General features: G+C 31.3%; 2 protein-coding genes across 2 annotated transcripts; both read left to right on the top strand.

Moving 5' to 3' along the window:
- The first annotated feature begins 724 nt into the window (after window positions 1–724).
- Window positions 725–2,466, top strand: LOC110419426 (CASP-like protein F16). The gene is made up of 3 exons (XM_021432471.2): window positions 725–1,041; window positions 1,727–1,844; window positions 1,942–2,466. The coding sequence occupies exons 1-3, from the start codon at window positions 797–799 to the stop codon at window positions 2,173–2,175; spliced, it is 597 nt and encodes a 198-aa protein (XP_021288146.1). The 5' UTR covers window positions 725–796; the 3' UTR covers window positions 2,176–2,466.
- Window positions 2,467–10,349: 7,883 nt separating this feature from the next.
- Window positions 10,350–11,822, top strand: LOC110419057 (scopoletin 8-hydroxylase-like). Its single transcript, XM_021431935.2, has 3 exons — window positions 10,350–10,916; window positions 11,056–11,404; window positions 11,491–11,822. The coding sequence occupies exons 1-3, from the start codon at window positions 10,417–10,419 to the stop codon at window positions 11,740–11,742; spliced, it is 1,101 nt and encodes a 366-aa protein (XP_021287610.1). The 5' UTR covers window positions 10,350–10,416; the 3' UTR covers window positions 11,743–11,822.
- Window positions 11,823–13,945: the final 2,123 nt, after the last annotated feature.

Genomic DNA, 13,945 nt, shown 5'->3' with positions numbered 1-13,945 from the left:
GTGAAATTTTAACCTAATAACATAGGGTTTTACACTAAAACAATATGCGCATTTTGACTTTAAAGGTAATTAAATTGTTCTTGAAGTTCTAAAAGAAATTGATGGCATTAGTTTTATCACTACACATTAAAATTTATTATCTCTATTTCGTAAAATCTTATTAGGGTATTGTAAAATTAGAATTTGACAATTTCAAATCGTTATTGTTTTATTAAGAACAATTAAAATGAAGGTATCATTAACTATAGAGGATTAATCTTAATTAGTAGTTGTCTATATCCTAATGTATGATTTATATTCACATTTATGTTTGATGGTTGAGTAGGCTCCACTATGAGAGCACTACCAAAATTACAACAAGGTTTCTATCATTCGGATGGGTCAATGGCTCAATGCTTGTTTGAAATAAGATAGATATGAGCAATTCATTATTTGATAAGACCTGAAGAAATTAAGAAGACTTTGGAATTGATGGTTGATTTGATACATGATAATCGACACTTACGGGAAAGGTAAACGAAATTATGCATTAATTACCATTTTTGGGTGAGGCTACGAGAGATAAGCATAAGCCGAATTGATAATAACACTAACCATGTGACTGAGAAGGTGGCTATCCGATGCACTTGGGAAAGTGTGGCCATTTGCCTTGAATGGGCATTCAATGATTTCACCAGCTACCTTACCTAAACCCATTAATAAGTTTTAAAGCACTACCGTATACATAATTCCCACAGCTAAGAAAGAATTGAAGAAGAAGAAAAATTAGGAGAAGAAAGAATCAAGCAAGGTGGATATGGAGAAGAGTACTGAAAAGGGTAATGGTGTCAGTGGTGGAGCTGCTGCTTCTAGGTCTCCAATGGCTTTGATGGGGTCGTCGAGATATGAAAATGAAGAGCTAGATACCGGCATGCGAACTGCCGAGACCATGCTGCGTTTGGTCCCGATGGCTTTATGTGTTGCTGCACTTGTTGTCATGCTCAAGAATTCTCAGTCCAATGAGTTTGGTTCTGTTTCCTACTCAGATCTTGGAGCTTTCAGGTGTTCCATTCCTACACTTCCTTATTCACTAGTTGATCAATTTTTCTTTTATATCAGATATGATCTGAATCTAAGAAACTAATGAAATCAAATTAGGTTTCACCACGCATGTTCCCTCTCTAAGGATATATAAGTTCCAGAATTTTATCAAGTAACCGGTGAAACATTTACCACTCATAAAAAGCTAACTAAAAGCCTTGAGTGCACCCCAACAACAATCAAATTTGCGTTTTGTTTTTTTAATTTTTTATACAATAAAACAGAAGTAGAAAGAGAAAATTCAAGTCTTAGGATTAAACCACTAAGCCAAACTTATAATTGGCGAATAGGAATGCATGATGGACGAAAATATTGATTTTACCTCTCTGACAACTGTGTTAAAATTCTTCAGACAAGAACTTATGGAAACTTAATTATAGGATGTTAAAAGTTAAATAAAATTGAAATTTATACACCAACAATGCTTTATAACTAATTTTCTGTAGTAATTTATTTCATTTTTTTTGTTTTAATTGAGTAACTTTGAGTTTCCAATTCCAGTTTCACCTTAAAGAATAAAACAGCTTAAATAAAAACAAAAGCTACAGTTGGGGTTTTCCAGCATACAAAAACAAAACAGAAAACCGGCACTGTAACATAATTCCTTGATTTTGGCATCAATCATTAACTGGTTTACACCTTTCAGGTATCTGGTGCATGCAAATGGCATATGTGCAGGCTATTCCTTTCTTTCTGCTATCATTGCGGCCATGCCTCGTCCCTCCACAATGCCTCGAGCTTGGACCCTCTTCCTCCTAGATCAGGTCAAGTAAACTATTCTACACCATATATTTGGTCAGTTATTGATATGGGTAGAGCATCATTATCACAAATTTAATATATATATTGTTTTTGATTCAGATTCTAACATACATAATTTTGGCTGCGGGTGCTGTGTCAACGGAGGTGCTCTACCTGACAAACAAAGGAGATGCAGCTGTCACCTGGAGTGCAGCTTGTGGGACGTTTGCCAGTTTCTGTCATAAAGCCACAACATCAATAATCATCACATTCGTTGTAGTAGCTTGCTATGCGGCGCTGTCACTAATCTCTTCCTACAGGCTTTTCAGCAAGTATGATGCACCTGTGAACTAGCCCAGCAAGAGTTTTGAGACGACGGTCTTCAACGGGTAATATTACTGTTTAATTTCAATGTCAAATTCTGATTGTAATAATTAAGAACAGCTTTGCCTATAGAGGTGCTTTCTTTCGTGCCCTTTATGTAATCGGACTGCTTACCTCAACCCCATGTATGTTGTATCATTTGTTGTGTGTGACGCCAACAATGACAGACTGATACCATTGAAGTTTCAGACACTTACACGTGAAAAAGTCCCGGATTTGATTTATTTTATTTTATTTATTACATTTCAATACTTTTGTTCATCATTGCATCGCTTATATATATGTGGATAAGGTCTAATTACGGATTAAGATCCTCGTCCATGATTAAATAATAATGTACATAAAATTAATGGTTGATATTTTAAATAATTTTGTGATGTCATGAGAATTTTATTCTAGATTAGACGCGAGGATGATTATTTAAAAAGATTGGAAGCCTATATATGCTCTACCTTCAATTCACTTAATTATACCATTTTTGGATTAGTTTAAGAAAATTATCAATTTAATTATTTAAGTTTTGAAAATTTTCAATTTTAGACTTAGTTTTGAAAAGCTATAACGAGCCGAAGAAGATCCTTTAGTGTGTTCGAAATCTATTTCCAATATCATATATAAGGAATGGATCTAATCTATCTTTCATGATAAAGTTTGGGATGGTATGAAAATTTTCTTTCTCGTTAGGATGGGCTTGATTTTGTGGATTCGGGCTTGCAAGAAGTTGGATTCCATAGATGAGATTGAGTGGTAGATGGAGGCATAGCATAGGAATATTAGACACTTCTCTTTTTATTTGAGACTCAATGTGTTACAGTACTCTCGTATGGAAAGAAAATATAAATTTAATGTGGATGGCTCTGTTAAGGGTAAACTTGGCCTCACAAATTATGGTAGTGTACTTAGAAACATCGGTTACATTATTAGGATTTTCTTTGGTCCACTTGAAATTCATGATTCCAACTGGTCGAAAACAATGGCAATTAGATATGCCTTGAAATTATTTGCATCATCATCCTTTGCAGGGACTGAACGGCTAGTTATTGACTACAACTCTAAGGTTGCTTTCTCTTGAGTTAATAGCAGCAATCACTGGTCTTGGAACAAATGGATCATATTCAATGATATTGATCCGTTGATGCAAGAAGTTGGATTCCACAGATGAGACTGAGTGCTAGATGGAGGCATAGCATGGGAGTATTAGACACTTTCTTTTTTATTTGAGATTCAATGTGTTACGGTACTCTCGTATGAAAAAGAAATATAAGTTTCTTTTTTATAAAGTTTAATATTATAATTTGTTAAAAAAGTGATAAAATTTTGATCAATTGGTCCAAAACTAAACCAACTAAACCAATTCTATATTTGGTCAGTTTGATCGTCATTTATATCTGGTTGATTTTGATTGGTTTTCTAAAAATATTTGATCCATTTGGTCTAAAAATGGCAGGGAGCCAGGGACATGTCACCCCGTCTCTGTTTCTTCTGTCTCGTTATGCAGATGATTAGATCTTAATGACAAATGACAAATGACAAATGCTGAAGCGCTCTGTCATATATAAACTACTTTTTGAGCTCAAACCCATTAGTCCACGAACTTTGCCTTCTTTGCTTCCCTTAGATATTTGATTCCTATGCGGTGGACCAATACCGTTTGTCTGCTTGATGATAGAAGTAGGGATGTCAACAGATAAGATATTTGCTAATAAGAGTAAGCTAATGAGTGAATTCAGTGGTTTGGCTCACTATACCTAAAAACTAAATGAATCAATCAATTTTAAAAAACCGATCAAATATAAAAGAAGATCAAACCAATCAAATATAGAATTGATTTGGTTGATTCGATTTTGGACCAATAGATCAAAATTTTAGCTTTTTTTTTTTACAAATTATAATATTAAAATTTATAAATTTCATCCGTAATTATATGTATATATGAAATTAATAATATAACTTATATGTTAAAATGTTTTATATCAAAGTTTGTATAAATGATAACTAATTATAAAGAATATGTTATAAAATCTAAGGTGATGGCTAATAAACTTATTAAGTGTAGTCATATAAATAAAATTTATTATAAGTTATAGTAATACTTATGTATAAATTAAATGTATGTATATATATATAATATTACTTTGTTATATATATATAATTAATGATACAAATTATATGATAAAATGTTTTATATCAAAGTTTGTATAAATAATAACTAATTATAAACAATATGTTATAAAATCTAACATGATAACTAATAAAGTTATTAAGTGTATTCATATAAATAAAGTTTATTATAAATTATAGTAATGCTTATGTATAAATTAAATATATGTATATACAATATATTTATACAATTAGATATATATTCATAACATTTTATATTACGTAATATTACTAAGGTGTGATAATTATAATATATTAATATGTAGGATATTTATTATCATATATTATAATATTAACATATAACTTATATCATTTAAAATATATAACTTGTAATTTCATATTAATATAGATTTATAAACAAATAAATATATATAACTAATATTAAATTACTATGATTATAATTTGTATATGTACGTATAATATCTTAATATATTTTAAGTATTTTATTAATTAAGTTTGCTTTCAATTCTTCTTAATATATAAACAATATTTTATATATTAATATATATATAAATATAAAAAAATTAGTTTGATTTTTTGGGTGGATTGGCCCAAAAATTTTAAAACTAAGAATCGATCAAAAACCCAATTGGACTAAACATTTTGGACCAATTAGATCAAACTGTTTTATCTAAATCGCATTTGGTTTGAGTGATTAATTGGTCTAGATTGGTTTTGCTCACCCCTACTTGTTAATTTTGAAGTTTTCGAATCCGAATCCTATTAAGTTTTAGAGTACCCAAATCTTATAACTACCCAGATATTTTTAAATTTACTATTTTAACTTGAATCTTAATACATTTTTACTACCCGATAATTACCCAAATTTGTTTAAAAATTCGATTATGTTTAACTTTTCATGAGTATCCAATTATTCAAACCCAAATTCAAACTCATATCTATATATAATTAAATTATATTTCACAATTCACATTCATATTTCATATAATTCACTAATAATTTTATAAGTTATAATTTTTATAATGTTAATATAAAATAGAAAGTAAATATATTTATATTAAAAGTATATATATAATAGTAATTATATTCCTTATAAATTAACATAATATATAAAATATATACAAATTAAAAGCCATTACAAATTGATCAACGATCATACTTTAATGAAATAATTTAATTAACTCTATAGGTTTGTCTTTAATTACATGAAATTAAAAAAATAATAAGTCACCAAATTATCTTAATCTCATAGCCTCTTTTTAGGTATATATATTATTATAAGTTTTAATAAACAAAGGTGTATAAATATAATATATATATATTATAACTAATAATTTTATAAGTTATAATTTTTGTAAAATATAAAATAGAAAACAAATATGTTTATATTAAAAGTATATATATATATATAATAGTAATTATATTCTTTATAATATGATATGATATTCATATTATTTAAACACAACTAATTAACAAAATAACTAATTATAATCTAATAGTTTTTTAATTTAAATATATTAATGACATCACATTAATAATTTGACTAACAATCACATATCATTAATATATCTATCAACTTTCATCAAAATAAATTATTTGCAAAGTTGGTTAAAATATGGAGTATTTCTCATCCTTACACAAGTTCAAATCCAAACATCAATAAAATGGGTTTGGGTAGCAAAATTACTATTCAAATCTATCCCAAATTCGATTATAAAATACCTGAACCTTATATAATTAGGAACACTACATGTGTAGGATTATATGTTTTGCATGAAGACTATTTAAGACTCATATGCCAATAATTGAAGCAATCATCTTATTATTTGAGCTTGCATGAAGACAATTCAAGACTCATATGTAAGATTGTCAATGGGTAGGGTACCTAAACCCTAACCCTATAAAAAATCAACTCCCTGAGCCTTATTAACTATCTTAATAATTTTAAAAATTACTACCCTAACCCTAACTCTATTACATTTTCACTATTCTATAATTACCCTAACCCATTTAAAAACTCTATTAGATAAAATTTTATTAAAATCTTCTTTATGGGTATCCAATTACCCAAACCCGAACCTGTATACATATATTAATATTTCTTTACGTATTTCATAAAATTAACTAATTAAATCAATAAAAACACAAATAATACAATTTAAATTTAAATAATAAAAAAAATCTTAAAAGACATTACAATTTAATTAATAATCATAATTTCATTAATTAATTTAATTAATTATATGAATTTATCCTTAATTACATGAAATTAAAAAAAATAGCTAAGTTTCAAAACTATTCTAATCTCACAACTTCTTTTTAGATAATTAAGTTTATATATTATAAATTTATATAAACAAAGGTATATATATTATTTAGTAATTAATTTATATAATAGTTATTATATTCTTTATAAATGAACATAATATATAATATAAAGTGTATGCGTTAAAAGACATTATAAGTTATATATTATAAAATGTATATATATGTATATATATTATTCTTAATAATTTTACAAGTTATAATTTTTGTAATGTTAACACAAAATAAAAAGTAAATACATTTATATTAAAATATATATAATAGTAATTATATTCCTTTGTAATATGATATGATATTCATATTATTTAAACATAATTAATAATCTAATATTTTTTAATCTAAATATATTAATGTTATGACATTAATAATTTGACTAACCTTATTTTTAATATATTTGTCAACGCTTTGTAATAGAAATTGTTTGTCAAGGGTAAAGATTTTGATTGCTTTCCTTCCTTACTTGAGTTCAAATCAAATCAGCAACAAAAGTGGACACATTTTATTCAATTATTTAAATAACAATAATATATATATATATATACACACACGCGTATTATAGTTGGATTTGGGACGGGTACTCGTGGAACCCGAATATTACATAATTGGGTAACGGGTACCCAAGGAATGGTACTAGAACCTTACTCGAATCTGATTCGGGTAGTGAAATCACTACCCAAACTCATCTCGAAGCCGTTTATAGGGTACCTTATCTGGTATAACTGGGTCAAGTACCCGCGGGTACCCTATAATAAGACACCCATTCACATCCATACTCATATGCCAATAATTGATGCATTCATCTTATTATTTGAGCTTTATAAAGTTGCCTTTGCCTGCTCCCTTGGCCAATCTTCCTAGGTTAATGCAAACGCATTGATGTCTGAAGGTAAGATAAGAAGATTCAGAATTGAAGAATTTATTTTAAGTTAAATAAACTTTTATAATTAACAATTAATTAATTGTTATTAATTAAAATATTATTTGTCATGTTATATCATGTGGTGTTAATGTGAAAAAGTAAAAAATATCACATAATGATGTTATTATGTCAAATCAACAATCTATATCATCATCTATTATAACATGTCGGTATGTCATGTCAGCGTGCATAATATAAAATGACAAATGATGCTTTGATTAATAACAGTTAATTCATTAATAGTTATAATGACTTATTTGATTTAAAATAAAAATATAAAAATTTGATTAAATGAAATAGTATAATTTTGATTAATTTAAAATTTTTTAAATATTATATAAAAAAACCGCATAGTAAACACGAAACTTAAAGTCTCCGAGACTTAATCGTTACGGTTGAGGGAACGTTTTTGGCACATAAAATGTCTTGTCTTTTCGTGCAAATGAATTTATTTTACTATTCCCATTATTAATGTTATTCCCATTGTGAATGTAACCCCAGACAGAAATTCTCTCTTCTGGAAAAGTCAAGCATGACAGGACAAAAATTCTCTCTTTAATTTGAAATTTCAAACATGTGCTGATGACTCGAAATTGAGATGATCCAAAGCAACCCGACTTACCCCTTCAATTGTCCTCACGTCCTGGTTGGGTTATACGTTGCTTAGCCTCATGTAATGTTTGCGTAAGCAAGTAAAAGAATAACAATAATAATAATAATAGCAGACAGGTGAACAAAGATTGCGTTCCCTTTGTCTTAACACCCTTCGTCTAGCACTTCCACTATCTTCCGAACCAATTCCTCAAACTCTATTGATATAGTTGTTGTTAGTGGTAATGTTTTCACATTTAAACATTTGAAAAGGCAACTTTTCTAATTGTCAGTGGTAATGGGAAAAACGAGATTTTCAAGTTGGAACAATTGACAATGAGAGATTCTGAGAATTGAAAAAGCGTAAAGCGTTTGACTCTTTGGGTGGTTTAAGTCTAGAAATTAGTCTTTGAGTCTCTTTACCTTCATATTTGCATTTGTACCAATTTTTTTCCAGGGCTTGTCGCTGGGGTTAGAGTGTAAAAAACCCTGATTCTGCCCCCTTAGCTCAACAAATTGGAAAATACTAATATTTCTTCGTCCTCTTTCTTTCCTCTTCCTCAAAATGCGTCATTTTACCAATTTCCTTGATTGGACCCAATTAGACTTGATCAGGCAACAAAGCAATTCCAACAAGAGGAGCTTTATCCCTTTTTTTCTTGGTGCTTAATTTTCCTGTTTGCAAAGGAAAAAAATGGGGAAAATCTTCCAAAATTAGATGCCCTGCTTCTTCCACGAATATGCAAACCTTTTCTTTTGTTTGTGACCGAGTGCTAAGTTTTGCTCATTTTCTAGCCTTTAGTGGGCCATACGTATTTCATTTTACCAAGTTGTTAATGATGTTTACATGACGTTTGTTGGCATAATCACGTTTCTTTCATGTAAAAAAGTATTATTTCATTGCCTTTCTCTTTTTTTTTTTGAAAGAATTTTATAAATCTTCTACCACATGTGAACTTGTCTAACTAACATTTTCACTTACCTTTAGAGGGCAAATTCATGTCCATGGGCTGAGCATAATCATAAGTAACTTTTTTTTTTTCAGAAATCGTCCATGTTCATATTAAAATTAAATTCCAAAGTTTGAATTTTAATATGAAATTTGAAGTTTGACACCATGTGCAGTTACGTTTGCATTTAGTCATCAATCAATATGTATATAGAGAAAAAGAATGGAGAAAATCAGGCCCACTTTGATAGGAGTCTGGTATTTTCTTCATTTCACTCAATTATGGAGGCATTTAATTAATTTTGTTGGGCTGACTAATCACATTCATGACCACTTGAGCCACTTTAAGTCTACCCTCTTCCTCTAGTGTCTGAAGATCATATGAGGGGATATTAAGGTGAGAAAGAGGAGGTCGGCACCAACGAACCTAAAGTTACCAATTTCGCCCCCTTTAGATTAGGAAAGATATACTTTTTTGGGTATTGCTAAAGGATATATTTGACACCCTAATTATGATTAAACATTGGGTTTGGTATTTAAAGTTTAAAAACTGATACTCAAATTTTACTTTGATTAAATGCTTTGCATTGAAAACTAAAAAAAAAATTAATAAAACGTTTTTAACTTTTATTAACTGTTTTTTCTGTGACTTCGCTCATTTTATTAACAGAGTGCAATTTGTTCAATGAAGTAAAAATCAAAATATTTATTTATGAAATTATATTTCTTCAATAACTAAAGCGATAATTCATTATAATTCGGTACTCAAATGCTCTGGTAATTTACTTTTTAATGGTGAAAAGCATTAAACAAGAGGGGTCCAGAAAAAGTCAAAAAGGAAAAATTAAAGTGGGTTTTTTTCCATTAAAAGAAGAGAGTTTGAATTTTACTTTTTTTTAAAAAATAATATATTAATTAATAAATTAAATATTTCGGTGATAAAAAAATTAAAATGGTTAATTAAGAGGTAGTTATGGTAAAGTAAAGATAGCCATGGCCCTGGCTCCTCTTGGACCGGAACAAGCCATAAATGACAAGACATTGACATTCAAGTCAAAAGCCAAACATTTCCCCGTTTGCTACTCAAATATTTCATGTTCTTTACATCTCCTTCAATGGCGGAAGCAGTCAAACGAAGCCGGTAGTTTTCCACTTCCGCCATCTATTGAAGTTTGAACATTGCGAAGTTTTCAAGCGTCTATCTAGTATATATAGCCACTTTCCCCTTTGGTTCTTGCACTATCAATTTTCATCGACTCAATTCACATACGGAAGAAAGTTGTGCCACTTTTTAGCTTACACAAAAATGGCCCCAAGTTTAGATGACGGTAGCTGCCTTTTTAACTTTGCCGTCCGAGAAGGAAACGGAGTTAAAGGAATGGTCGATCTAGGCTTATCAAAGGTGCCAGAACCTTACATTCAACCACCGAAGGAGAGAATAGACAAGCAAAAGGCAACCAGACATGAGCAGGAACCGATTGATCTCTCAAGGCTAAATGGGCCTGACCATGACCAAGTGGTCAAGGAAATTGTTACAGCTGCTGAAACTCTTGGCTTCTTCCAACTTGTGAACCATGGCGTGCCTGTTGATTTGCTGGAGTCGCTCAAGGACGCGGCGCATAACTTCTTTGGTCAGCCATCGGCAAAGAAGGCTGTTTATCGCAAAGAAGTGAGTCCGAGCCCGTTAGTGAAGTATGGGACGAGCTTTGTCCCAGAGAAAGAGAAAGCATTGGAGTGGAAGGATTATATTAGCCTGGTATATACCAATGATGCCGAAGCTCTTGAACAATGGCCTGAAGAGTGCAGGTGAGATGTGCTACATATCGTTTTTTTTTTTTTCCATTTTCTATTACCCCTGTCTTTCCAATTCTAAACCAATCTGAAATATCCATTAACATGTATATTACCATCAGTTTTGATTCTTTGACAATTTTCTCTCTTTCAGAGAAGTTGCACTTGAGTACTTGAAGACATCAATGAACATGGTGAGGAAATTGGTTGAGGTTTTGATGGGAAATCTTGGAGTGCAACTGGATGACTCAAAACTTGATGCACTCGTGGGCATGAAAATGGTTAATATGAATTTTTATCCGACATGTCCTAATCCAGACCTCACAGTTGGTGTTGGACGCCATTCTGATATGGGCACTCTCACAATTTTGCTTCAAGATGGAATTGGTGGTTTATATGTGAAAGTTACTGAGGAGACTGATGATATTGGAAAGAAAGGAGAGTGGGTAGAAATACCACCTCTCCCTGGTGCTTTGGTCATCAATGTGGGTGATACCTTACAGGTTCGTGTCAAATCCTCTGACTAAGATTCTTAATATTTTATTTTAATAAAAAAGTTACTAACTTTTCAATGTCCTTTTTTCTTTAGATCTTAAGCAATGGAAAGTACAAAAGTGCAGAGCATAGAGTTCGCACCACAAGCACCAAATCCAGAGTGTCAATACCGATATTTACAACTCCAAAACCAAGCGAAAAAATTGCACCACTTCCTCAACTTGTAGAAAAAGATGGGGTGGCTCGGTATAGAGAGTTGGTATTTGGAGACTACATGAAAAACTTCTTTGGAAATGCGCACGATGGCAAGAAATCCCTTGACTTTGCACAAATTAACTCTGCTTGATGTTGATGCAGAAAATTTTGTCCTGCTCTTGATTTTAGCATGTCTTTTTGGTGCTTTTAATTATGTAGTCAATGACGACAAAAAGGATATATACAAATTTTTACTTTATTTTCTATCACAAATCTTGTAACCAGCATTGAGCTTTAAATTGTGGTTAGCCCATGGCAGCAGTATGGAACCCCCACCACTCCAAAAAAAAAAAAAGAATTAAATTGAATTTGAGATTTACGTATATAAATATATATAAAAAATAGAAATAAAATAAATATAATACACTAGGGAACTTAGTGTAGCCGTAACCAAATGATTATGTGAACAATTGAACTCCAATCAAGTTTTTAACCCGCAAAGAAAAATGCAAGCTTAGGGATTTGGTTAAATAACTCGGCCCATGACAGGTCTAAAGCAAAGTTCTAAATATAAAAACTAAAACTCAAATCTGCCCCGGCCAAGACAACAACATGATAATTCATCAACAGTGGATGAACTAGCCTATCTAAGGGCCACAAACATGAAAAATGCAGCCTGGTGACGACCAAATATTTTGACAGGGATGTGGGAATGGGATGACTACCTAACTGTTTCCGAAATGATTACTGCCTAGATACGCGATTTGCACAAGAGTTTGCCTCCTGACAAACATGAACAACTGCTAGTCGTATCGTTTTTCTTTCTTTGTTTAACCTTTTCCGATCACAAACAACTTGTTGGCCCTTTTCCAATCAAAAAGGTGCATTTTGCATGTTGTCGGCGGCTGTTTTAATTTTGACTGTTGGTTGTTAGCATTTTCTCTTTCTTTGGTTGTTAAATTCGGGCCACCAACATGTGTCTATTTGTTATTGGCTGCTTGAATGCTTGGTGCTGAAATCGGTGTTATTTTCTTGTAACCGATTGAATGGCCAGGCGTTATATTTCCATTGGTTTTCCTTTTGTTCTTCTCTCTCCTGTGAACAGACTATTTAAATGCTGTTGCTTTAGTAAAACGGTGCACTGCACTACTTTTCTGTTTTTCCTCATTTTCTCTCTCATCTTCCCCAACTCGCCCTTTAATTCTTCTTCTGTTCTTCATCATTTTCTAGAAAATCTTCTATAATCCAACATGGGATCACAGCAAATCAATGGGTTTCAAGGGACTGATTTTATTCTTGTTCTTCACTACTTGTTTGCAATATTTTTTCTCTTGTTTATTCATGGCTTTTGCAAGGTTTAGTACATCAGCGCCTCAAATCTTTAATGGGGAGAACTATGCTTTCTAGGTTGTGAAAATGAAAGCTTACCTAAGAGCTTTTGATCCTTGAGAGATATTGGAAGTAGGAGGTGACCTTCTAGTGATGAGGCATGCTAATCTCACTTTGACTATTAAACAACACAGTGAATATGTTGCTAAAAAATACAAGGTCTTATCTTGTTTGCACTCTGCTGTATCTGATGTAGTCTTTGCTAGAATCATTCATTGTGACGGTCCAAAGGAAGTTTGAGATCTTTTGAAAGATGAGTTTTAGGGTAATGAGAGGACTAGGCATATGCAAGCTTTAAATTTGCATAGGCAATTTGAAATGCTTAGAATGAGAGATGATCAAAACATTAAGGATTTTTCTAGAAAGATTATAAAGCTCATGAATTAGCTTAGGTTGCTTGAGGAGGAAATGACTAAGAAAAGGATAGTAAATAAGGTTTTGGTTAGTTTACTGGAGAAGTTCGAGACCAAGATATCCCCCTTTGAGGATTCAAAAGATATCTCTAAGCTTACTTTAAGTGACCTTATAAATGCTTTGGAAGCTTAGGAATAGAGAAGAGCCTTTAGGTAAGAGGATTATGGTGACAGTGCCTTGGTTGCTAAAACCAAGAACATGAAAATTGGAAGCAACAACTCTAAGAAAAATGAGTCAGATAGAAAAGGAAGAGATAAGAAACTTGGTGATGGTAAGGATTGGAAGTAGAAACATAAGTATCAACCTTGTCCCCATTGTAAAAAGACCACTCATTTTGCTAAATTTTGTTGATATAGGCCCAATGTGAAATGTAGATCCTATAACTAGCTTGGACATGTGAAAAGAGTGCGTAAGAACAAAGGATCAAACATTGATGAGAAGGCTGTTGTAGCTAAGCATATTAAGGCCTTTGATGAGCTGCTATTTATGGTCAAAGAAGGTGTTGAATCAACTACGAAAAGTGTGTGGTTGATTGATAGTTGTTGTTCGAA

The sequence above is a fragment of the Theobroma umbraticum genome, unplaced genomic scaffold (assembly GCF_002168275.2).
Source record: "Theobroma umbraticum cultivar Fairchild unplaced genomic scaffold, ASM216827v3 scaffold_67.0, whole genome shotgun sequence".
In the NCBI taxonomy this organism is placed as follows: Eukaryota; Viridiplantae; Streptophyta; class Magnoliopsida; order Malvales; family Malvaceae; genus Theobroma; species Theobroma umbraticum.
Note: the sequence above shows the minus strand (reverse complement) of the source record. Positions and strands in the feature narration are given on the sequence as shown.

What these genes read in the sequence shown, in the direction of transcription:
- LOC110419426 (XM_021432471.2), top strand. Translation starts at nt 797, where the DNA reads ATGGAGAAGAGTACTGAAAAGGGTAATGGTGTCAGTGGTGGAGCTGCT. An exon ending in TCAGATCTTGGAGCTTTCAG is followed by an intron (nt 1,042 to 1,726) that starts GTGTTCCATTCC and finishes TACACCTTTCAG; the next exon opens with GTATCTGGTGCATGCAAATG. An exon ending in CCCTCTTCCTCCTAGATCAG is followed by an intron (nt 1,845 to 1,941) that starts GTCAAGTAAACT and finishes TTTTTGATTCAG; the next exon opens with ATTCTAACATACATAATTTT.
- LOC110419057 (XM_021431935.2), top strand. Translation starts at nt 10,417, where the DNA reads ATGGCCCCAAGTTTAGATGACGGTAGCTGCCTTTTTAACTTTGCCGTC. An exon ending in CAATGGCCTGAAGAGTGCAG is followed by an intron (nt 10,917 to 11,055) that starts GTGAGATGTGCT and finishes TCTCTCTTTCAG; the next exon opens with AGAAGTTGCACTTGAGTACT. An exon ending in ATGTGGGTGATACCTTACAG is followed by an intron (nt 11,405 to 11,490) that starts GTTCGTGTCAAA and finishes TTTTTTCTTTAG; the next exon opens with ATCTTAAGCAATGGAAAGTA.